Source organism: Argiope bruennichi, chromosome 2 (genome assembly GCF_947563725.1).
Source record: "Argiope bruennichi chromosome 2, qqArgBrue1.1, whole genome shotgun sequence".
NCBI classification, from domain to species: Eukaryota; Metazoa; Arthropoda; class Arachnida; order Araneae; family Araneidae; genus Argiope; species Argiope bruennichi.
In genome coordinates, this window is record NC_079152.1 from 76806618 (window position 1) to 76833578 (window position 26961).

At 27.9% G+C, this 26961-nt stretch overlaps 2 protein-coding genes across 3 annotated transcripts in view; one reads left to right on the forward strand and one right to left on the reverse strand.

Annotated features, from left to right (window-relative positions):
* Nucleotides 1-26961, forward strand: part of LOC129955844 (uncharacterized) — a 293119-nt gene that overhangs the window by 116909 nt on the left and 149249 nt on the right. The window contains exon 1 of one of the 2 annotated variants that reach the window (XM_056068256.1): nucleotides 23623-23691. The exons of the other annotated variant lie outside the window; for it this stretch is intronic. Within the exon in view, the coding sequence (XP_055924231.1) occupies nucleotides 23638-23691 (54 nt within the window). The 5' untranslated portion in view covers nucleotides 23623-23637. Of the gene's footprint in view, nucleotides 1-23622; nucleotides 23692-26961 lie in introns of those variants that run through there. 2 annotated transcript variants of the gene reach the window in all.
* On the reverse strand, nucleotides 1759-10536 carry LOC129955907 (apolipoprotein D-like). The gene is made up of 4 exons (XM_056068260.1): nucleotides 10353-10536; nucleotides 7911-8041; nucleotides 7631-7716; nucleotides 1759-2289 (listed from the first exon to the last, which is right to left on the reverse strand). The coding sequence occupies exons 1-4, from the start codon at nucleotides 10470-10472 to the stop codon at nucleotides 1997-1999; spliced, it is 630 nt and encodes a 209-aa protein (XP_055924235.1). The 5' UTR covers nucleotides 10473-10536; the 3' UTR covers nucleotides 1759-1996.

A 26961-nucleotide genomic window follows, 5' to 3' on the forward strand; every position in this document is an offset into this window, starting at 1 on the left:
TGTCTTTGAAGCTAATATCTGACATTAGACGAAATTAACTTTTTTAGTTAAAAAAATTCTCCAAGATGGTTGGAATTTTATTGATATTTAATGCATTATTTCAGATTCGTTGGCTCAAATGTTATCCACTTTTAATTACCAGATGTCTGTTCAATTTACAGTTATTGAATGATTAATGACTCCTAGGGATATATTTTTTAAACTTAATTCTACTTTCAGTATTCCAATACGAGAAAGTCATTCTGCGGTAGAAATGTGAACTATTTTTCCTACCATTCATCATTTGCAACTTAGATTTTAAAATAATTAGATATACAGAAGCCTCCTTTTTTTTTTTTTTTTTTTTTGGACCTAAAATTAAAATCAGTTCCTTCAAAATATGAAGAAGGGGATATATGTAATTAATATATGATTAATGTTCTCTCACGTGAAATAATGAATCAGAAGTCAGTCATTTAACAAACGTAGCTGTTCATATAATATAACATGGAATGTCAGCCTGTTATCATTTTGCTATGACGTATATTAACCCTTTCTAGGGTCGTTGAAAGTATGCTTCCCACCAAATTTATCAATCTTTGTATGAAATTATGTAGGTTGGCATAAGTTCTGACAAATTGTTTTAGTAAGTTAGAAACTTAGATGCTTCAGTTCTTTATCTCAGACAAAATAATGTGTCTTTATTTGTTACTTAATTATTAATTAATCAAATTAAATTTATCTAATAAGCTAAATGAATCCCTTTTCTTATTCTAATTTCAAGCCTAAAAATATTTTAACATAATATGACTAGAAAAAAATGACCCTTTAAAGGGTTAAATGAGAAGTTGAATGAACCCCCCATATTAAACGACCTGAGTGCATTTGATACGTCATATCACATGAACGTAAAGCGATTCCATTGTGTTTCGTCTGCGGTATAGCATGGAATATTTTATAGACATCGCTGCACTATTGAGAATCAAACTGTTTTTTGTAATATAAACAAAAAAATAAAAATAGGAAATGAAATATAGGGTATTCTTTCTAACTTTAGCCCAATATTTTATTTCTAGAATGCAATAGAAATAGGGAAAATGTTTCAAATGAAGTAGCTAATCCTATTTCAAATTGTATGTCTCAATAATCATTCTGCTGAAAAAATAAGCGAGTCGATATTTATAGATAACCCCCCTCCCATGGTATTAGTTGAATTTTAAAAAAATTTAGCACAGTAATATTTTTAACAAAAACTTTTGAATTTTCGAAGACAAAATTTGACCAACTTATGAAGATTAAATTTTATTATTTTGTTCCAATAAAAGGTCATTTTGAGCAAACGCAGCCAACAATATTGGTGAAACTCATCAAGGCAGCAAATGAAATAATTTAAAAGTGTTTAACATAGATATATTTAAAGCTTCATAACTCGGTAAAATTTGTCTGCAAAAGAATGGAACTTTCTGCCAAAATTATTGTGCTGAATAAGACTAATAGGGTAAAGGATTAAATAAACATATTATTTATTTAGTAAAAATTAAATCGCTTCTACTTTGTAAGAAAAAATAAAAAATATTGATTTAAAAATCAACTTTTTATGCGATAAACAATACATTATTTAACTTAATGAAGAAAGCGACATCATTTAAAACGGTAATTCAAAGCTATTACTATTCTAAAAGTAGCCGTATGAAAAATGATTTTTCTATAAGATAGTTATTGGCCATTCACAAACAATTCAGCTCATTTTATATCAAAGATTAAAACAAAGTACAGAGGTTCAATTTTTAATCGTTTATTCACAAATTATTTTGTATGGTGGAACAAATCTATGAAGACGCTTTTAAGTAACGACCGCTCTACAATTTTATTGAATTGAAATCTCATTTACTAACAACAAACAATAAACTAACATATGAACATTTTCAAATAGTTTTATGATGTGCTTACTGTGGTCATTTATCATGATAATGATATCTACTTTGATGATGTAAATGTACAAACATTATTTTTATGACTAGCCAGCGACAATATTATTTGTATTAGCGTTTCCCTCCCCTTCAGAGCCATCGCCATTTCCAGAATTGCCGCAGTGAGAGTGGTCAACATTGTCCAAAGGACTTGTATCGATGTGCATCTCCTTCAAAGTGTCCTTTGCCTTCTTTATGGTGTCCGTATCGAGCGTCGGCTGTCTGGAGAGGATGTCAACATTTTGCACGCTTCCAAATAGCACGGGATCGCATCCCCAAACGATAGCATACTTGACATAATCGGTGTCCACAACGCCAAAAGTACTCAGTGTGAAATGAACTGCAAACAAGAAAAAAAATATACATTAATTTTCTCATAACAAAGAATAAAAGGTTATTCAAAATAAGAAACAGAATAAAAATGCTTAATTCTAATGAACGATAACAGATAGAGATGAATACGATACATCATTGGATAAAAGGAAGTTTGAAGTTTCATTCCGGGATTTTATATAATCCAGGTAAAAAATGGCGCTGTTGTTTCTTCCGGAAAAATGGAGAGAAGTTGTTTTATGTACTGCAATATGCAGAGAGTAAATCCATTGTTACATTGTAGCAATGGATTTATTCTTGGTTGATTCAAGAAATTTATAGAAAATGGTTGCATGCGAAAGAAAAAAAAATCACGTGTTATTCCCACATGCCAGATGAAAATATTGAATGTATCCAAATGCTTTCGAATGTTGCCTTATCTATGGGGGAAGTCCCACAAGGGGGAGGCACCTCGTAATTGAGGATGAAAATCTTTTGGTATGAGGATTGTTTCTCGCCTGTAGGTACATGAAAAGATGGGGGTCTGGCTCTTCCCATCGATGAAGGAACGTACTTCCTTAGGGAAGGGTTGTACCGGAACCGGTGATGGCCCTTAGGACTCAACCACAGTTCCCGCCAGTGTTGCTGCCGGGCCGGTCGTTCTAGTTTTCACATAGGCCTTCTGGTGGGCGGAGTAGTCAGTTTATGATTATCTATGGGGGGGGGGGGTCATACAAGACCGCTGATGTATGCCACCTATACTCACAAATGCAGGTCATATTTAATGCATAAAATAAGTCTATCTATCATTTTCACTATTGAATTATGTGTCCAAGGTGTCTCTATCCAATACCGTTCATAAGAAATAAATATTTAAAATTTGCTTCTTCTTTTTGAGTAACTCTGTACAAAGCATGCATTGTTTATGGGCAGCTTTAAAAAAATTTCTCTTGGTAGATTTGAGCATTTAGTTTTGGGAAACGGCATTTTATAATGAAAAAATTTCTAATATCTTTGTTTCATTTTACTGACAATTGTTGACATGCAAGAATCAGAAGCAGCAACATTTGTTCATTTTTGATAGTAACTCGTGTTAAATGCCTGTATAATCTATTATTAAGTCTTCATCACAAATTCATCTGTTCTGCTTTAATTTTTGTATTTATTTTATGCTGCAGTAAATGAATTTGTACTTCTGTTCTGTTATAGTTGCACTCAGCTTGTTTCTGAATCTTATAAATATTACAGCATAAACAAAAGACGACAAGATCTCTAGTAGCAAACATATGCTAATTTCTGAGATTTATGATTAAAAAATATCACTTTTCATTCAAATGTAGAATCAAAACAAATAACAGCACTCAATACAATTAAATGTGATTTGAGGACAATTTTAATTGTGAGATAACATCTTATGTTAAGAAATGGGTCACTGATTTTCGAAATTACCTCAATAGAAAACGTTTTTAAGCCGTCTTGTTTCACCTGGTAATTTGGCAATAAAATACCTTTTCCCAATTATTCAACCTCATCGGGTAATTAACCGCTTTGAATAATATATAAAAATTGCAATTTAGTTTTTTTTTTTTTTAAGTTGTGAAAGAAGCATTGAGAACAGTAATTTCACGTAGTGGCACACTTTTCATTCAAATTTAATTTACATTTTTTTCATATCTTTAAGAATAATAACATATAAAGTGGGATCTGGTAAATGATATTATGATTTGAAATATTTATAACATTCCAAAATATTTAAACGCATTATTTTTTTAACGGTGTTAAGAATTACATTACTCTATAATTTTAAATAATTTATTATTTAGTTATTTAAAACGTAAATTATATATAACTCATTCTTTTATTATAGCGTTTCTGAAATAAAGAATTACGGAATTTAACTTCAATGTCATATCATTTATGACTAGGTAAAATTTACATTATTTCTAAATTATTTAACAAACATTAATTTAGATTACATATCTGTCATTACATACAAAGAGTTTGACATTGCTTTATATTAAAATGAAAATACTGAAAAATAAGCCGGAAGTCATGAAATAAGGAATTTAATTGAGTTTGAGGAAACAAAAAGACCTTGTAAAATGAAGGATATCGCAGGAAAATAACCTGTGACGACTTATTAGCACAACTATATGGCTGACCTTCAATACGAATATTTTAATGCTTACTAAAAGTAATGTTTTCAATAAAATATAAACTAAAAATATTAACCGGAATTTTCAGATGAATCAAAAGAAACATTGTTGAGGCGTTAACTTTACAAAGTTTTTATCGACCGCAGAATCAATATTTTATTCACAATTCGTTAATAAATTTTTTTAATTATACGGAAATGGCAGCAAGGTTACTCATTGAAAGCACTTCTGAATTGAAAAAAGTCGATGCAGTCATGTTAACTGATATTTTCAATACAAGAAAGAAAGAAACAAATCCACTTTCCTTAATAAATACAATATTGGCACCGAACATTAATTGATAGGCGTGTCACTAAATGCAACTCATTCAACCTTAAGACATCTATCTAACTTGAATATTTGCCAATTTTCAATGTGATAAATGGATGAATGCCAATAACTAAAAGTTACTTCCTTTGTTGTTCTTTTTGTTGTATAGATGTTTTCATTTCTTTGTATCTGCTCTTTTATTCGATTGTTGTATCAGTATCTCTGCATGGTGGGAGTGGCATTTATTCTATCCAAGCCAATTATGATTCATTATTAATCAAAATCAGCTTGAATGATTAAATTATGATTTCTTGTGATTCGTTATTTGGAATGAAAATTCTAATTAATTTTAGATTAATTAATAAATAGTAAAAAGAACTCGCACAAATTTCCCCAACGATAAAATGAGTTTCTTAACAAATTTTAAAATTTTTCATTTTGCTTTTATAAATTTCTACTCAAACTGTGTACATTTCTAAAATTTAACATATTTATAAATACAGACTTCATTTAAAAAATAAAATTATAAATAGCGAAGGAAAAATTTAATACTTCAATTCATAACTCTAAACTACAACAATAATATTATATTTCTTTTGAATTTAAAATAAGATTATCTAGAAAGTCTTATAAGACTTATTTAAAGATTTAAACAAGGTTTTGTCAATCGTAATAAGAATATTTACTGAACAGACGATAAATTTCTGCGTTTAACTATTATAAATACAATTAAAATATCAGTTTAATTCTTTGTAAAAATTAATGTAAGCATTTAGGATAATTAGGAAGGAATTATTTATTAATCATTAGCTGGCAACAATTATATTAGAAAGCAAAAACATTTTAATATTCCGTATCGTGATATCCTCACTAAAATTCTTGGTTTAAAGAAAATTCTTGATTTAAAGAAAATGATTTCACTTTCATTATTTTTAACAGCATGTTAATTAAGGTGAAACTTATATTTAGGCTAAAAATAAAAAATCTTATCAAATAAATAAATGAATAGTTTATATAAATAAAATATTAATAACGTCAAAATAATAATTGTTTGATTAATTAAACAACAGAAATAGTTTTCTTGTACATTTTTTAAAATTTTGTTTGCTGAAATATTTTGGAGAATTTCAGTTTATGAGAGGACAAAAATTAATATGATGTATTCTTATTTTCTATAATAATATTAAATAATCTAATAATCATTAGCAGTTAGTTCAAAGAACTATAAATATAATAAATCAACTTTTAAAGAATATTGTTCTACAGTAATAAATCACCTCAAATATATATATTTTTTGAAATGAAAATATTTTGACAAATTATTAAAGTTCTAACGCTATAATTGTTTAATTCAAATCTAATTACTTCACAATAATTCGTATGTTGTGCATTGGATTGGACTACGTTTGAAATAATTGACAAGGCATATTTTAAATACAGCATGCAATTATGAACACGAATTTATAGAATGATAATTGGTTCCATATTGCATGACTACGTCCAATTAGTTGCGCTACAGGAAAATAATTTGGGGTCATAATATATTTTCGTATTTTAATAAAACCAAGTCAGATAGATAATAGATAAATACAACATGCTTTCTTGATAATTGGGACATCCATATCGTTTCAGTTGAAAAATATATTTATAGATTTACAGAACGAAAACACACCACATCAATCAATTTCATTATCTTATCTTAGTAATCTTAAGATTACTAGTTTTAAGGAAAATGGCAACATTATAATAAGAAATTTGAAAGAAAATATTAAAATCTAGGATAATTTCCTAACACTTGGTTAAAACTAGGAAGAAAGCAATTACTAAATTTGGATTTCTCAGAAAGTCAGGAACTACTCAATTAAATTACACGCTTTCAATTTGCATTTCCATTTCATTTATAATCAATAGCTGTAATATTCTCTTTGCAAATGGACTAATTAGCATAGATTATGTCTCGGGTGAGATAATCAAAGCTTCCTAATATTCGAAATCGTTCATTTTTCTTTGTTTTTAACTCATTCTAAATTTATTTTCTGTATTAAACTATTTAATTGCTCAGTTTCAAAATATCTGTTTTATAATGCATTATTTAGATAAAAGTCTACCATAGAAAGGTTTGTTTAATGTGTTGTATGGATATATTGTTATAGAAACGTGTTAAATAGAAGGAACTTAATTTTCAGATATCTCAATATTAAGTATCTGGAATTATTTAGGTCTTTATAAATGATTTAATGAATAACAGTAAAGCTCTTTTATAATATATCTGATTCCTGCATCATATAATTTTTGGATTGTAATATAATTTTTAAATCAAAAATTAAGGATTAATTAAAAATACAAATGCCACTTTTATACTTTCTTAGCGTTCTTAACTTGATTAAAACAACATTTAACGAAAGTAGCAAATAAAATTTGTCATCTAACTAGAAATTTAAATAAATTCGTGGAAGAATTAACAATAAATGGATTATAGCATACTTTAAACAAATTGATATTTATCGATCTAAAATTAAATAATATTTTATTAAATATTTTAATGAAATAAAATATTTACTGGTTTATTTTTAAAAATTAATTATTCTATAACAGAACTCCTATTCTTATTTTTTTAACAATTACTCTACATATTTTATAAAATTTTACTGATGTCTTGGGGTATATAGTGAAAACGATATTTTTTCCTATTAAATAACAAAATAGTTTTTTTTTTCCCTTTAAAAAGATGAAAAATGAAAATATATGCAACATTTCTCGATACGATGGTATCGAATCATCTAATTTCAAAATCAGTTTTTACCCAACACATTTCAATAAAAATACATTATTTTGAAACATTAAATTGCAATTTCGAATAAAGTTCTTGTATTTTTAATTAATTTCATTAAATCTTCTACTCACCTAAATTTCTCTCCAATCTAAAAATAGAGGTCGTGTCATTTCTCAAAAAGTTTATTTTTCTTGCCTTAATATATTGCTGATGGAATCTAGAAAACAAAAATTTTATTGATTAATTTTCAATCAAAAAACGCAGGATATTCATTAAATAGTATAGCTTTTATATAGCTTTGAATCAAAATGCTGCTATGGTTGCTGATATTATTAAGGGTTTATTCTAACTTTAATCACTTTATCAAATAATACCATTTTAATTACAAATTATATGGAATTTGAGACTTACCCGAAGTTTAAGCCAAGGGGTCGACTTGTTTCATTGACGGTGTACACTCCGTCAGGACCTTTCTCGATTGCATATTTGGTGCAGGTAGCCATGGGATTGAATCTCTGAATAACATACCATTCACCAGAATACTGAAAATATAAATTAAAACATTGGAAACAACATAACAGTAAATATTTAACGGAAAATAAAAAAAACTAATTTACCATATAGATGTTTTATTAAGAAAATGAAAAACATCAAATATTTGAAAACTGTTTCTGGAAACATACAATATACGATTACGTTAACGTGAAAATATATAATTCCTTTATTTTATAAAAACATCTTTAATTCATGAGATTACTTTGAACCAGTTAAGGATGTTATTAATTGATCATCCAGCATATTAAATACCTATATCAGAATTTAATTTACATTTTCTACTCATGAAAATAATTGTTCAGTGAAAACAATTGTTTTTAAGAAGAAGTAAAACAGTGCTAATCTTCGTGTCAAGTTCTAAAATTCTAAACTTATTTTCGCTGTGTTTTTTTATATATATCACTCCAACAAACGATTCAAGGTTCTTAATATTCTAAATATTTTGTATTTCATCTTTTTAAAAAACTTAATTTCATGAAATTATAAAACTTTATTTACTTTTATATTCTTTTTTTTAATTTCACTTCTATGGAAATCACGAGCTTTTTCTGGGGACCTGATGTGCCAAAGTTTCAAATACAAATATCAAATTAAAGTAAATAAATACAGATTTCATTCTAAGTCACTCCAATATTTAAATTTTATTCTCATTAAAATAATTTTTTTCTAAAACTTATTTTGATTTTTTGAGCTTTAATAAATATTCAAGGCTTTAATAGAGTTTTAAATTATGAAATATTCATATAAGGAAGCAGATTCTATATTTATTATTTTAATCTTTGCCTAGTATGTTTATTTTACATGCATAAATTCATCGGGATTAAAATCTTAAGAGCTTATCTTTATTGTATAATTCTGACCCTCAAGTGAAAAAAGCATCGATGCTAGACATATACTACGCTTGACGTTAAAATAAATCTCTATTGATAAATGTAGGCTTTTGTCTTTAGAAAAAAAGTAATCGACAATGTAGATTTAAAAGGCTTTAAAATACATAAAACTGTAGTTTATTAATGAAAACGGATTTTTTGAAGAGTTAGCATAGTAATATACACAATTTATTAAGTTTTTTTTTCTGTAATTTGAATATATTAATCGTTTGTCATAAAGCTGGTTTGTAATTAATCCAGTTCTTAGCATTATTGAATAAATCTCCTAAGCCTTTTGTTTAATTTTCATTGAATAAATTATTTTAATTTCTGAATGAGTCGTCAGTTAAAACCAATCAGTGCTACAGATGTTAAAAAAGGAACAAGACTCAATAAAAGATGTATTATGCTCTACATAATATTTTAAATTTGATATTCTATGCTATACTTCGAAAATATTATAATATAGTTTACTGTATTGTACACAGATTAATTTATAATTGTATCATACTATATAATACTGTTAGACTTTAATTATAAATACTTTTTATTAATTTTTCATAATTACATTGAGATTTTATTTATAATTTCGATAAGTACCATAATTTAGATGAATTTTCTATCAATATTTTCATAATTTTTTTAAACCATTTTGCTTTCGTTTCAAAAAAAATTTTAAAAATTACAGTGTTATAATATCGATTGTACTAATCTATCTTATCTAATATTCCAATTATTTCTAAGTGCAAGATTATTTCATGTATAACTAAAAAAGCTGTTCTCTTCTTTACAATAAAAAATAGAAAAGAAACAGCTTTCAAATGTAAAAGCAAGTGAAAAACAAACAATTTCTTAAAACAGAACTCAGTTATGATATCGGAAACCGACAACTATTTTGATTTTTTTTTTTTTTTTTGTTTTTTTTTGTAACAAAGGAATATAATTTGTCGTCGAAAACTGAATCGAATAAAATCTATGATACAACAGGCTATTATTAATGTAATGACTAATTTTGGAATAATGCATCATTTAATTTTTTTCTATGATATTTTATTAAAAAAAATTGTCTCAAGATGTGTATCTTGGACTTCATCCCTTGCTGCATAATTATGTCCAATTATTCTATTGTAAAAATTTTAGCAAATTTTTAAATCTATTTGTCATATAAAAAAATTAAACTAATCTCAATTTTTTTTAATTTAATATTTGTGTAAAATAGATATTCTCTAGAATAATTAATTCTATTTAACATTGATTTTTAATCTTAAATTAAAAAAGAAAATAAATTATTAAATAAGATTCGGAAAAATTCACTTTTGTCCTTTCTTTATTTAAGAAATTAATTTTATTTTAAAGAAATAAATTAATCAACTTCGAAAAAAATCTTCTTAATACTCTATTATATAAAATAATTCGTGATATTCCTTACTCTGTCAAAATCGAATTGATCCATAACAACAACTCTGGGGCACGCTCCCATCTTGAAGGTGTTTCCGTAACATCCCGCGATCACGGAAAGCGTGAGAACTGCGATTAAACCCACAGACATCTTTCACCTTAAATGTTCACCTCGATACTAACTTCCCTTCCGAGTCGCTCCACTATATATCAGCATTGCCTCTTTGATCGCTGGAAAACCGACATTCAATCATTTACAGCGTCGATGCGTCATTCCTTAATGTGTGTTGGCAAGAAAAACCGAACATGCTGTTTAGGTGTGTCAAACATCCTGGGTTCTCAAGGTCGTAACTCGAAAAAGTTCTGGTCGGTAAAGAACCAAAATGGGAAACCAGTTTGCTGGGTCATCTAGAAACCAATCGAATTTTCTTTTCAGTTGACAGAATTGTCGCCTGTTAAAAACAATGGAAGGAAAATGGGAATGGGGGAGAGAGGTTAGTTTCCGAAGCTTGTGAAATCGACCTTAAAACTTGTTTGATCGAAAGTAGGTTTGGAACTCTTTCCTTCTGTCAGAGTTGAAAAGAGAGTGGGCCATTTGTTTTTGCAGAAGCACAGTGCAATGGTGTTTTTCGATGAATTGACTGAAATTCTTTAAGTGCGTGGGGAAAGTATTTAATGAGCACGTTATATATATATATATCTCTAATTTTCAGGAAGTATTCAGAATGTTGATTACTAGTGGTTTGTTGTAAAAGTAATTTCCGGACTGAAATCTATCTAACATGTTTTATAACAATTCAGGATTTTATCATTGTTATTTTAAGATGTGTTAAAAAAAAATGTTTGAATTAAAAACTATTTTTGCTATCTTCTGTTTCTTTCATTTTAGAAAACATTTAAAATTTTCCCTCAAAAAAAATTCTTATAAAAATTTTAATACAAAAATAACAATTTTTATTTGAGGATTATTTTTACAAAACATTAAAAAAATTTCTAAAATTTTTAATATAAAAATAACTATTTTTATTTTAGATTTTTTTTTTTTTGGAAAACATTCAAAATTTTCCTGAAAAAAATTCTTATAAAGTTTTTAATATGAAAATTACCATTTTTATTTTATCCCTTTGAAGTTGAATGAATATGCATAACAGATTTATAAAACTCGAAGAACAATATTGTTTTGGAGGATGTTAGCTGGCTTAAAAACAATTATCATTTTCGAAATGTATCACTGGCATTCCTGAATGAAAAAAAAATGTTCTAAGGCACTATTTTATTTTCTTAGATAATTTCAAAATACTCAACATAATTACAGTTTTAGTGAATGAAGATGTTTCTTCTGTTCTATTCAGTTGTCTCTGTAAAACTTTTCATGCAGGCTTTTTGTTTGTTTAGGTTTTTAGTCTTGCTTTAAACGTTGTCACAAAACGTTATATGTTATTGCTAAAACCTTTTTTTGAATCGGGATTTCGATACTCCATTTAGGCCTTGGTGGCCTGGTGGTAAGGTCTTGGCATCGGAACCGGAGGGCTTCAGATTGGAGACCCGATTCCACCGAAGAACCATAGTGTAAGCAGGTCAGAAACACTAGCTGTCGGGACCAAACGCCCTTTGGCTAGTGGGGTACAGAAGTTTGAAGAGGGGTGCCTGCTCAAGTGTCATCTTCGTCATCTGACCGTGGTTCAAAATTGCAAGGTCCGTCCCAAAATATAGCCCTAGTGTTGCTTTAAAAAAGGGACGTTAATATAACTAAACTAAACTCGACTCCATTTTAGCAAAAATCTTCCTTATAAGTGAATTTAATGGTCTGTAAATCTGTCGGCGTCAAACATCCTATCTCAAGTATGATTTGGACACTTCGATTTAAGGGTAACTCTTCAAGTGCCATCCTTGTCATCTGATCATAGTTTAAAATTATGAAATATGACCAAAATAGTCTCCGTATAGTTTCAAATCACAGTGCTTATTCATTTAAACTATAGATTAAATAAACAAATTCCTTATTTCAAAATATCCTCATAAAAATATTTAATAATACATGACATAGCTTTACGGTGGTTTTGAATCATTACGAAATGCATATATTGCAAGTTTCTTCCGTGTCTAATTTTTTTCAAATGTACATTCTATTAAATTTTTTTATAATTTTGAAATATTATTCTTTTCTCATTCGATAAAATTAATAATAACGAGAAAAATAAAAATTTTCTATTAGTTAAATCTGAAAGACATTTTCAGGTGCTACTAAGATTTAATTACTTCGATTTTAAAATATACGTTGATATAAAAAAATAAAAATAGTATTGTTTTAACAATACTGAATGGAGTTTGACAGTTGAAATGGAAAATTATTGAATAAAAATATTAGATTCTGCGTTAACTTAATTGATAAAATCCAAAACTAGATAAATGCTGTTTTATCTTCGAAGGCCAGATTAGTTATAAGGAAGTATTTAGGTTACCATGGAACAATCTGAACATCGAGATTGAAAGTTTTCCTTCTGATGAAATTCGATTACACAAGGTGTGGTAAAACAAGTTGATAATTACAACATGAGGGTGCTTTTTTATCTTTCATCAGCATTCTCGTCTCAGTGTCTGATTCAAATTTGATTGATTCGAAAAAAAATCGCAATAGAAGCAAACCTAAAAAAATATCGGAAAGTTAGGAAGGAAAATATATTTCGAAATTTTTAATTCAAAATTTGTAATGTGCCCTAAAATGGAGTCTAAATGTCGAATTGAACTGTTTTGACATTTCAAACATTTTTTCGTGAACTTTGATACCGATTTTTCTAAAACTAATTAATGTTTTTTAAAAATTCCTGTGACTAAACCCTTTTAGTTGATCGATTGCGATAAATGCAAAATGTACTATGTCAATTTAATTTTCGTGTTTGTAAGAAGAAGAAAGACCGTTGCTTCGCGATACAATGTAATGCAATTCACAAGTAGATATTAGATGAAAAATGTAGCAAGTGACTATGTAGCAAGTATGAGTAATTCATTAAATAATCCAATAAATTCCAGTCACATATTGTATCGATAACAACTGCTGGAGGATGAATTTATATCAAGTCGAAGAAAGATATTCTATGCCAAATATTCTGAATTAATTCAGTTTTGATTTCTTACTCAACAATAAATACAAATATTTTTCATTTGAAATAAGTTCCCTTTAGTTTAAGATTTAAGAATATTGCTTCCCCTGATTAAAATAAAAAGTAAAAACCTATATGTTAAAAATAATATTTTAGTATAATTCACTTGTAATAAATTGTATGAATTCATAATAAAGTAATCCGTGTTACATGTGACCGAATGAAGCTTAAAATGTGTGTGTGTGTGTGTGTGTGTGTGTGTGTGTGTGTGTGTGTGTGTGTGTGTGTGTGTGTGTGTGTGTGTGTGTGTGTGTGTGTGTGTGTGTGTGTGTGTGTGTGTTGTTTGTTTTGAAATAAATAATTACTTTTTATTTTTTATTATGTACAATCTACAGTCAAAACCAGTACTAAATGAAACTCATGTATCAAGCAGTACATCAAATAAAATATGATTTGCTGTCAATTAATATTTTACATTTATATTCAATATGTAGCGCAGATTTGGTGACTAGACGGCCAAATTTGGCACAAAATACTTTTTTTAGAAAAATACGAGGTTACAAGGTCTAGTGAAGCTTGGTTCTCGAGATACGAAAAAATTACTAGAAAGTTTGATCCTTTACCTCACCAAACTATAAAAAACAAACAACTGCCCTAAAATTCCGTTTCAAAATTATCCGAGTTAATGAACACTGAGAAATCTAGTGACCTATCCGATGTCTGTGATTCGTACTATTAATTAATTAAAATTAGTGTCCTATTACCATTGAGTATTGAATTATGTTAAGATTTGATTTGATTCTTTTTATTGTTAATTAAATTATTTTAACTCAAGAAATGTTGCTATTATTTTTAGCTCCTTTCATAAATGAAAAATATTTTACATTATAAATTACAAGAAAATTTTCTGTATAAGTGAAGTAGACTACTTATTAACAAAGTAGTACACTACTTGGCATCGCAGACAAACAACAAACATAACTATGTATGTTTTCTGACATTTAGACGGGATTGGAAGCCAAATCCTTTTCTTTTGAAAAAAATAGAATGAATTCTAAAATGAAATATGCATTCACGTGTATTATGTGAAAATAAATCGTATTCGTTGAAATCATGCAATATGCATCAACTTGTATTTATTTCAAGAAAATGTACTTTTCTAAAAAGTAAACCCAAACCTAAACTTATGGAAAATATCATCTTATGGATATCTTTTTACTGAATTCAAAATGTAATGTAATACCAGTAGACAGATTTCATATCTACTTCATAATAAAAACTGCTTTCAAAGATTTTTCAACCGATAAAAAAATCTTTGCCTTGCTTAGTAAAGTTGAAGCTCAAACGTAAACTAAACATCCTTGAATATTCTTTTTGTTGGTGTTGTTGAAGATATTTTGTAACATCCGTTGCCCAATTTTTTTCAAAAGATGAAAGGAAACTGGATTTTCGTTTTCCGAAAAGTGAATTCTGCGTTATCATAAAAATTTCTTTTGATGGCATTGTTGAGAAAGATAGCTGATGGCTTGGAAATACAAATTACTCTGTCTCATGTGTCAACAGAAGACTGGTTGAGAAAGCGAGACATGAGGATATCCAGAAAGAAGAAAATAAAAATGCATAGGCTTACAAATGTCTGAACACAATATTAATAAAACAAAAAATGGCACATCAAAATTGAGACTGAACACAAAAAACTGAATACATTAGTGTGAAATCTAAGATAGTTGTATTTTATCAATACATATGTAATGGAAAAGATCTTGGAAAGGAAGCCTTGATGGATCTATTTGTTGTCTTTTATCTGTTTTTGGAATCACTATTACTCGAAGATAAAGATAAGTGTGAAGTAATTAAGCTAATTTAGAAATAGAATTTATTTAATCTTCTAGTGAAGTCGTGGTTAATGAAGATGGGTTAATAAAATAGGATTTTTTGTCAGAAAATTCATTAATTTATTAAGTTAAATTTAGGTAAAAAAGGATGAAAATAAAAATTTTCATATGTCGAGTTTATTAATCTATTTTATAGATCCTTTTAATCGGGAATTCTTAAAAATATATAATTATTCTAAATTTAAAATCAAGTTTATGGATATCTTGTTAAACAATGCTGAAACATAATTACAGTTTTCAAACTACACATTAAAAATTATATTCTTAAAATTAACCTCTTATCGCATAATCTCGAAAGTTTAGACAATTAATTGTTCCTAATTAACTTGTTTAATAATCTTCTTAATCTCAGTACTCAGAACTTAATTTATTCAGGTATTTTTGTGAGCAACTGAAATTCCATAATGCCTTAAGAAATTGAAACCTCACTCGAATTTTTAAACTCTTATTTTAATGCCAAACAGAAAAACCAGAGAAACTTCAGAATTTCCTCTTCCAAAATATGACACGTTATATAATTAGCTCTGTGCATACTGAATAAAATTGAATAGATATTTTCGAAGGATTTTGTCCAAATTGTGACGCACATTCAAAATTTGGAAGCTAAAGCCAAAGCCATATACTGATGGATATGGCTGATGGAGCCCATACTGATGGATAACCAGATAAACATTACATTACGCACCTTAACCTACGATACCGATAAGTAAAAGTATTTCATCATTGTAATAGGTTTCAGATGTATTTAACACCACGTCCCAACCTATTTCTTTAACCCTTTCTAGGGCCGTGGGAAGTATGCTTCCCACCAAATTTATCAATCTTTGTATGAAATTTTGTAGGTTGGCATAAGATCTGACAAATTGTTTTAGAAAGACAGAAATTTAGATACTTTAGTTCTTGATCTCAATCAAAATGATGTGTCTTGATTTGTTACTTAATTATTAATTTACCAAATTAATTAATTAATCAAATTAAATTTATCTAATAAGCTAAATGAATCCATTTTTTTATTCTAATTTCAAGCCTAAAAATATTTTTACATAATATGACTAGAAAAAAATGTCCCTTTAAATGGCTAAAAGATTTTTCAGATTACATTTTGAATTTTTAAACCAATTGCAATTTTTAAAATTATATAAACAAATAAAATGAAATGCAAAAATTTTGCAAATTTTAAGCCGGGATTTGTGAATATTTAAATAAATGAAAAAGATAAATAACAAGAAAAATAATAAAGGAATGGGAAAAAAACATTAATATACACATACAAGCTTTATGTTATTTTTTTGTTGTTATATTTAGGGTGCAACTTAAGAACACACCCTAATATACATTGTCAGAGTATTTCGTTCTGCACAGTTATATTTTACTCTGTCTCTAAGATGCAGCATAGTATTATTATTCTTAGATAAAGAGTATTCTAAATGCATCAAACTAGCACATAATAGCATATGTCTCTTTAGTTAAAGAAAATTCTTGAATCAAATTCTATGGAGATTATTTTTCTTCGATGAACACCAATATTGAAATATTGGTAGCGTAAACAAATCCTGCAAAGTTGTTATTATGGTTGATGATATTTTTGATATTTTTTTTCTTTTACATTTTTAGAAAATGTTTTGAATAAAAAAAAATTCATTTTGAATTCATGATTGATGAACGTTTTATATGACATGATGTTGATAGGATACAATTTGTTGCATAAAGATTAATGATGTAAGAGTTTAGATTTCCGCACTAAAGCGGAATGGTGGGTTAGGGAGTTTGAATTTATGAAAATATCTATCTAGATATTACCAGACCAAAGTATGATGCAGAAATGAAATTTCAAATATAAATTATGGATCTTATTTTGTTTTTGGGTTTTCGGGTTTCCATACAACTGCATAGATAGATTACTGTTTTTTAGATCCAATCCAAAAATTTCACCCGTCTGCAATTTTGACGAGGATATCATAATCTAAATTTAGTCTGCTTTTTGAATTTTGTGTGTAAACAAATTTTCTTGATCATTTGTATAGGTTTTGTATTGAATTAAAACTTAGCCTGTACCTAATCCATTTTAGCTTTGGAATATTAATTTTTGGAGCTATATTTCGCCCATATTTACTGCATGATGAGAAAATGTCTCCTATTGAAATGTAAATGGTTCTTTACTTTATAAAACTGCATTTGTTACTAGAATCAAGCACAGTACACTCTCGAGTATCCGATTCGCGACTATCCGGCCTAGTTTTCTAATGTTATAGGCGACTATCCGGCCTAGTTTTCTAATGTTATAGGCGACTATCTGGCCTAGTTAATGAGGAAGACGTCAGCTAATTTCATCTATTTGGGTTAAGTGTTGGGACATTGCGTCGCAGAAGATAGCTAAAATGCAGAAGCAGTCATCTATTAACGACTTTTTCAAAACTAAAACGTGCAAGTTTTGACTCTTATCCTAGAGTTGCTTTTTCATATTTGTGTAATCATTTATCAGTGAAAAAGAAAATCAATTTTCTAAGAATTAAACCTGAGATTTACGTTAAAGTTTTGCTTATGTTTCTTGCATTAAAATTAGGCAATACAGAATTTATGTTAAAATATGAACAGTTTATAACTCTTAACTTTGTCTCTAATAATTTTTTAAAACATACAGTGCATTATCTAAACATATATAAACTACCAGTACGGAGTTTTCTATTTTACCTCGACACGTTACCAGCAACTGCTCCTATGATTCACTGGGCCGCGTTCACATTCTACGTAGCTTGAGATAATTGGGGGGCTTAGTATTTAATAAGAGGTGAAAAAATACGTATTATAACTGTGAGTTTTGGTATTGATGGGCAAAGAAATGAATTCATAGAACTCTGACCTATCCGGCTTTTTTGTTATCTGGCCTGCTCTTCCACCACATTAGGCCAGATTCTGGGATACGTACTGTATTTCATATTTAAGCGTTTATGTGCATTTTTTCTCTGTGCTAATAAATTCTTCTCATGCTTTTTGATACCATATAACTTTAGATCAAAACACCAAATTGATACAATCAAACCATAAATCATTTCCAACTCTTCTCTTTTCTGTATTTTACGCTCACTTTTTTTATCCATTTCAAAGCAATATATTAATTCAATAAGTCGAATGGGAGAACTCGGGTAGTGATTCAAAGGAGATATCGTACGCACTCTTTGCCAAACTAGATATGGAAAAGATTTTGAAAATGTCCTAAAAAATAAAAAAAAATACAAATTTCTGCTATATATCTGAAAATTGATGCTGTTCCATTGAAAATTCCATTTATTATGCTGTGACAAAATGATTTTAACTAAATGTATTGTTTCAATCCACATTTTTTTTATTATTAATAATAACAGATAAAAGTGATTGATCGATTTATAACACTGATCGATTTTTATTAATAACAAATGATTAATCATGTTGATTATATGGTATATATTATTCTATAAAACTTCTATAAGCCAATCATTTATAGTTATGAAAGACAGAAAAAATAAAATTATTGCTATGTTGAAATGATTTATGTTCCAATATCTTCCGATTCAGAGCAGAAATATGAGAAATCGATCGGTTAACCGGAACAGTGACGTTTTAAGAACAATTAATTAACCACTGCAACAGCTGAGATGAAAACTTTTTTATAATCGATAAAAAGATAGGAATGATTATTCGAACCTTAAAACTAGACGCAGAAAGCGTAAAATGTAATTGATTGTCTCCTAAATTTTACGCTTCGTTAAAATTTGGATTAATGGATAATCCTTCTGTTTCAAACTTCTAAAGAGATTCTTTACATGATTTTCCTCAAAATGTGGATGATATGCTAAAGTGGATCTTATGGAATTGCCTCTGAAAAATATCAAGTGAGGTAATAATAGTTTCTTCATTTAAAAACTGTTTTTAAGCGGAGTTTTAGATTTTTAAATTACCACTGTAAAAAATGGTGCTTTTACATTTGGTACACTTTTGTGCAATTTTGTTATTTAACTTGACTCGTAATTATAATTAATTAATTGGCTAAAATCATTGATGACTCGAACTGGTAATGTTATTGTTCCTGACTCCGATTAATTATAATTAATTAATCTTAAATTGCACTTCAACTTTTAAAAAAAAAGCAAATTTCTGGCTATCCATCCAAAAAGGAGGAATTTTGACACTTACTTTGTATAGTTCATGTGTTGTATCTTCGAAATTTTTATCGTCTTCAGCCATATTCACTTAAAAATAAAAAGATCGGGTCACCTGTTATTGGTCCTGATTCCAAATTAATCTTAATAATTAGAACTCCATTGCTTTAAATAACATTAATCCACATAAAAATCTTTATTAAAACTTTTTTAACAATCTTTTTTACATCAAAAATAATCTTTATTACAACTATTTAACAACCATACGCAATTTATATTTTTTCGAACAACAAAACTGAATATATTTTCGTTGCCGTTTCAAAAGCAAGAAAACCAACAAATAAATAAATAAATAAAACGATATTAACTCTTATTTTAAAGTTCTGTATAAGTTCAAGCCATAATAATATAACGCCACTAACGATCATTTTACTAGCGAATGTTTTCAGCTGTATAACATGTATACAACATGTATAAGTTGTATAATTTGTAACATGTATACAACATATTTTGTATTTGTATACTATACTTTGTATATTATACAACCAAACGGTGTGCTCACCTTACGTTATAAATGTATATTTGTAGAATTAAGATGCGTTTTGAATTAACTTCGTTGATTATTAATGAAAATAGAGTATGCACTTCAAATTTCACCCCATTGTTCATAGACTAGATTTGCAATAAAAACTACACTTTTGATGCCAATAGAACATATCAAGCATTATTTATCTCCGATTTGATTTAAAATTTGGCACGGATTTACAATTCTAGCAATAAAACCATAGCTGTACATATTATAATTAAAGGATCATATATATAATCTGTCTAGCTGATTATTTATTCGATTTATTGAGTTTATATTGTGCATAAATAGACTTTCTTTATGAGTATTTCGCTCAGAATTATAGAAGAAATATACAGTTTTGTTGTAAACACTACACGACAACATATTCTAATTGTTGCATTTTTAAATTACCTTCTTTGTAAACATTATTCTTAAAATAAAATTTAATTCGGAGTGTGGATTTAAAAATCTTGAAATCTACTTATGTAACTTCCGCTTTGTTCTTAATTTACAAATCGATAATATTATGTTACTGATTCGGCAAAAAAAAATCAAACAACTGTCATTTTAAATATAGACCCATTGCATATAATATCGATGAACAATTTTAAAAACTATATTATTTTGGAATAACATGTTTTTTTAAATACAACATGGTCGTATTCGGGACTCTGTTGTTAAGAATTCAGTTAACCAAGTGATCTTCTTCGACGGAGCTAACTGTCAATTATATAAATATGTGGTCTCACTGTTCATGCTAGATTACTTTCTTTTTATACCAGAAGCAAACTTGAATATCATGGGTTATGTTGTCTGTGATTTCGGCTCTGTCTGCCGAATATTATGGTATGTGTAGCTCTCTAGGACTTCTACATCTTGTAATATTTACTGGATACGATGTACGTATTAATAATGAATTATCCTTGAAGGCATTATCATGTGTCTTTTATTTATCAAGAAATTTTCAGTCTAAATGTGTTAATGTTACGTTTCTGTTACCAATAAACACAAAAAGACAAACCTGTGTCTTCAAGTTATTTAAAAACCAAGCACCAATCTTCACTATCAAATTAATTATTGCCCATCACGAAGCTAATAATTTTCATACATAATTGTCTGCAACAGAACGCTGTTTGTCTTTCACTGTTCTGAACTTTAGTTGTTAACGACTAAAGTCGTGTTAATTTATTCATATTTATTCTGCGCAATCATTTATTTGTAATGTAAACCGCAAATGAGCAAGAGTCAAAAAGCGTGCGTCAACAGTTTCACTTTACGAGCTCGTGATGTTGTGTTACTGCTTAGTAAATTTCCTGTTCCAGCGGGATATCAGCAAACAGGTGCGATAACCTTCAAAGCGCTGACAAATTCCACGAAAGTAATGACTGCGTTAATACGAACGGAAATGGCAGAAGTTGTACCTTGATATTTGAAATAACGATATCCAAATGTTCTTGCTTTATGAGAGTTTTTTATAAATGTTTTTTCTAATCAGATACGGAACTTAAGTATTAACAAATTAACAAACATTACCTTGAAATGTTATAAAAGTTGCACTTTTTTAATGAATGAATGAATATCTTCTGGCTCTTAATATAATAATGCGTTCTATCAAAAGAAAATTATAAAAATTATTAAAAATAAAAATAAAAAATTAAATTTGGGATGACTGAAATCGTTTCAATCCAACATATTAAACAGACCACTGTGGTCTGACCTGAGCGTCTGTTTAGGGATATGAAAGTCCAGGTAATTGTATTAAGGAAACTCGATTGCATTAACGCATGCATGAAACTCGATTGCATGTACATGAAGCCCTTTTCATGTCAAATCCATGACGGCTCAGTATCCTTCTATTGGTCTGACGGGGAAATTTGAAAGCTGTAAGTTCTGGCTCTGTATCGTCCTTTTCATCTGATACTAATTCGAAATTATAAGCAGCCTTCAGGTATCAAATACGGATGTGATTTAACTAATCAAAAGACCTAAGAATATTATGTTTAAGGCATAATAGGGAATGTTTTAATGCATCTGGGTTATAGATGTATTTAAGTACTAAAGCTTTTATTACTCAGTTTTAAATTTTCTGTTATTTAATACATTAATATTTTGATATTTCAGAAAATATTCATCTGGCTTCACAAATAATTCTAAAAGTATTGTATAATTATTCTCCCTACTTGAAATATCTATAATTATTGGTTTTAATTACAATTTCAATATTGATTTTTTCTGTATGAAATGGCAAGTGAAAAACTGTACTGCAAAAACGTAGTTTCTGAAAAGAATGCAAAATTACTTAATGTGTGCCAAATAACGTATTATAATAAGGAATCTGACTTCTTCTGTCCTCCAACAGAAACTCTAATATTTTCATGTCTTTCAACAATGTTTTCACAATCTGGTTTTCAGCTTCTGTTTTTTTTTTATTATTATTATCTTACCATAATACGAAATTAAGTGATCCTTCTTAATTTCGAATTATGATCAGATGAGAAAAAACAACCCTCAGGTAATTAGCGAGACAATGACCTAACTAAATCACAGAAAGACGTAAAGAATTATAAGAGAGGAAATAATTATTTCCCTCTTTTCGTAGATAAATTATTTCTCTTAGTTTTATTTGAGATGTTAACATTTTTTTAATATTCACATAAAATAAAAAAAATTTAGCATCACACAATTATGATTTTATTTATTTCAGTCAATTGTTTGGATAAACAAAAAATTATTATTTATAAATATTAATGTATCTTAAAATGCAATTTTCAGTCAGAATAATAATATAAAGAAGGACCTGTGAAAATTATTTTTTGTCAGTCAGTGTCTGGAAATAATTCCTTAAGTGATTGAATTGGATATATACCTATGATGCTATTTTAATTCTCATAAATAGAAATTTGAAAAGAAAACGTATAAGTATAACGTGGAGTTAAAATATCTAATCTAAAGTAATACCTTTTTTTAAAAAAAATAACAAGTTTACGTTTAACATGTGTTATATCAGTTATAAATAAATTCAAGAGAATAAACAAAAATGTAATTTTAGGATATTTTTCTATAAAATTTTAGATAATTAAAGTTTAAAATTAATGGTAATTATTTTTTACACGACATTTTTTTTATCAGTATTATGGAATTAAATTTTCTTTAGTGTAAATTTATAAAAATATAATTTGCTTCCAACAGATAGTTCATTAGAAAAACAGCCAACAATATAAATAGATAAACTGAGATAAATCTAAAAACAGGCCTATTATATTTGAAATATGTGAATCAGATCTATTAAGAAAATGTAACATACTTTTATTATAAAAATATGAATTTTAAAAATGTTTTTCAAATTATGTAGAATTTTAAAGACAGCGTCTAGATTATTCTGTGATATAAATAATGTTGTTTGTGCCGGCGTCCTAGCATAGGGGTAGCACGTCTTCCCCGTGATCTGGCGTCGTGGGTTCAAGCCCGGTTTAGGCATGGTTGTTCTTCCGTTGTTCTATCTGTGAGATGTGTGAATGTGCCCTCCTGTAAAAAGGGGTTGTGCAAACGAATGAGTGATGCGTGAGTAGCAAAGTCGTACTCTTGACCCTAGTTGACGCTACTATAAAAACAGGAGATGCTCCCCCATTGGCTTAAAATCGCTGTCTTCGCAACAGTGGGCTTGTCCATGGTAAGTGCCATAAGAAACAACAATGTTGTTTATCAATATCAATGAAATCGATTCCAAAGTCGTTATTATGGATTAAAAGAATAAGGAAGTGTTTAATTTATCAACTAACAATAATAATTCGTATCGTTAACATTTCTCAGTTGTTGAAAATTCGTCTTTATTAGGAATTTAAGATCGTATTAAAAACGCAAATTTAGCAATTTATATTACAAGGGAAATATGGCAACTCTAAGCTCTTTAAAATTAATGTCATAAAGATTAGGAATTTAAGATCGTATTAAAAACGCAAATTTAGCAATTTATATTACAAAGGAAATATGGCAACTCTAAGCTCTTTAAAATTAATGTCATAAAGATTAGGAATTTAAGATCGTATTAAAAACGCAAATGTAGCAATTTATATTACAAAGGAAATATTACTACTCTAAGCTCTCTAAAATTAATGTCATAAAGATTGAGGCGTTAAAGTAATTTAGTTAATTATGTATAAGTATTCAGAAAGTTAAAGACAAAATGCAAACAAATAAATTTAACCTGATGAAACATTATGAGTTATATTAACTCAAAACTTCATGAATTCATTTTAATTTAATTTTTGAAAACCTAATTTAAATTTCGAAGAACGAATATTGAATCAAGCTTTGTTTGAAATATCCAATTACTTTAAAGAGCTTAACTTGATTTCTGTCAAATTGTCGTTCCTTATTAATTTAAACGAACACAAGAATGCTGAAATTCCTATTAAAGGTATAATTGCATTAAATTTACCAGAGAATGCCTAAATTCATTTCGACGTTAAGAGTATTTATAAATTTAATCTGAAGAATCAAGTTGCTCTTTAAAGCGTTTTGAAGTTATTAAATAAACTCATTATTTGTTTAACTATCTATTAAATCTTCCACTACATAAGATTGAAATCTTACATATATTTTTGATTTATTTAGAATTGTAGTGTTTATGGACATATTAAAATTCAATTAACTTTCTTTTATGATGGACATTTGACAGTGATTAAATACGGAAGTAAAACATCATCATTTCTTCATCTTGCGTATTGAGCAGAAATAAAAAGAGTAAAAAAAAACGCTGTTAAGGGGACAATGGGCATTAAAATATATAAAAGTGGATAAAAATATGAAATTTTTCTTTTTATTGTTTTATCACCAATATCTAAATATATATGTAATTAAAATAGCATTAAATAATACGTTGTTTAATAAAATAGATATCTAAAGAGCCTAAAGAAAAAAAATTTTATTTTAATGACATTTTTCAAAATGATTCTTTGAATGCATTATTTTTAAAGAGAATTTAAGATTAAGATTTTTCTTTAATCTAAATTTTTGAAGAAGTTAGATAAAACTAATGATAAACATTTCGGTTAAATATTAAAAGAAAACATGGTACGCATTTATGTTTCGAATTTTTTAGAAAGTTAATTTTGGTTTCGAAAAACATAAAATTCTTATGAAAACTCAATTCATGAGCATAAAATTAATTAAAAAAAATTAACATTTGATTGGGTTATAAAATCATACACAGTTTTTCTCCAAATAAATTTATATAGAATAATGGGGAAAGAGTAATAGAAAAAATTAAAAATTAAATCGCCTAAAATATTTTGAAATTTTTAAAAATAATTGAATTTTTTTTATTTAAAAAAATTTTATTTTATGTTTTAAATAGTTTTTAAAAATATTTGATGTATTTACATTTTAATACATATGGCTAAAAAATGTCATAACTGTAAGTGAATAATTGACAATAGTATCTAATAAAGTCCACCTTAAAAAGCATCGATTAATTCATCAGGAAATAAAAATAAACATGAATCGTTTTAAAACAAACACTGCTTTTCCTATAGAAAATATCAGAGAATAAAACGAAAAATATTACTTTCATACCAAGCAATATAATAGGCCAAAGAAGTGAATGAATTCAAAAGATTAAATAAAAATGTTTGAGCTATATATTTTACCACTGTAACAAATATAGTACAGATATAAATGCTATGTACTTTCAAGGCATGGTTTTTATTACCCTTTGTTATTGAGATCCATTTTAAAATAATCATTACGAAATTTTGATATTAGCGTGATAATTTATAAATTTTCAATTCTGTGCAATTTCAAAATGGTGTTCAGTATGCTAAATTTAGTCTATAGCATTTTAACCATGCAATATTCATTCTATGTCTCAAGGTTCTGGTTCCTGATAATTAGATGGTGGTTTTTAAGCCTGATTTCATAAAAACTGCACAATGAATCTGGGTTTAATGAGTAGTGATTTTTTTTCAAGATTGAATTCTTGGTTATATTCCAAATTTATGGAAATTTGGAGGCTCAGGTACAGACTCGCTTGTCGTGCTAATTGTTCATTAGTTATTTAGATAGTAGAACTATTTCTTCTTATTGCTTTCAAACGCGGATGACAAATTGCATATAATCTAAATATTATATATTGTTATTATAATTATTTATATTATTAAATAATTTTAATAATTTTTATTCTATTATTTTTAAAAAAAAAAAAAAAAAGTCTTTTGAAGAGCAATAGTTTAAATCATATTAATTCCAATTCTAATATTTTATAATAAAGCATTCTGTTTATTCATTCTTTTTTTTTTACACTTTTCTCATAAATTTTCCATTTATTAAAGATTTAGAGGACAAATAGATATTATTTACTATTAGCAAATAAGACATTTCCTCTGTTTAGTTTCTCAAATAATTTATACCTCTGTTTTGATTTATTAATCGGAAAATAATTCAAATATTTACATACACTGGCTTAAAACAAATTTGATCATCCGATATGAAGGTGTGAAAAAGAATGATTCATCACTGAAGTTGATCATTATTTTTAGTATAATTTATCATCAGAATGCAATAACTTACGATTTGTAGCAAACTGCTTGCCTTTTTAGTTATTTATATGCAGACTGAAAGCAGAAAATGTTTCACTTGAAAGTTTTTAATTGATCTGTAGTGAATAGCTTATAAGCCAGTTAACAACTACGCTACCCAAGCAATTGCTTTTGTATCATGGTCATGTTACTGAACTGCGAACCACAAGGTCCCAGGTTCTATCCTCGCTCATACCAATCGCCTTCAACCTTCGTACAGCTGTTGTGGCGCCATCTACCCACAGTAAACCAAAGTGGTCAGACTCACTTGACACAGCAACAGCATCAGCAACCATTCACCCACACACGCTCGCCATAACGCTTGGCGCTACTCAAATGGGTACAGGCGCATTAGAATCAACAGC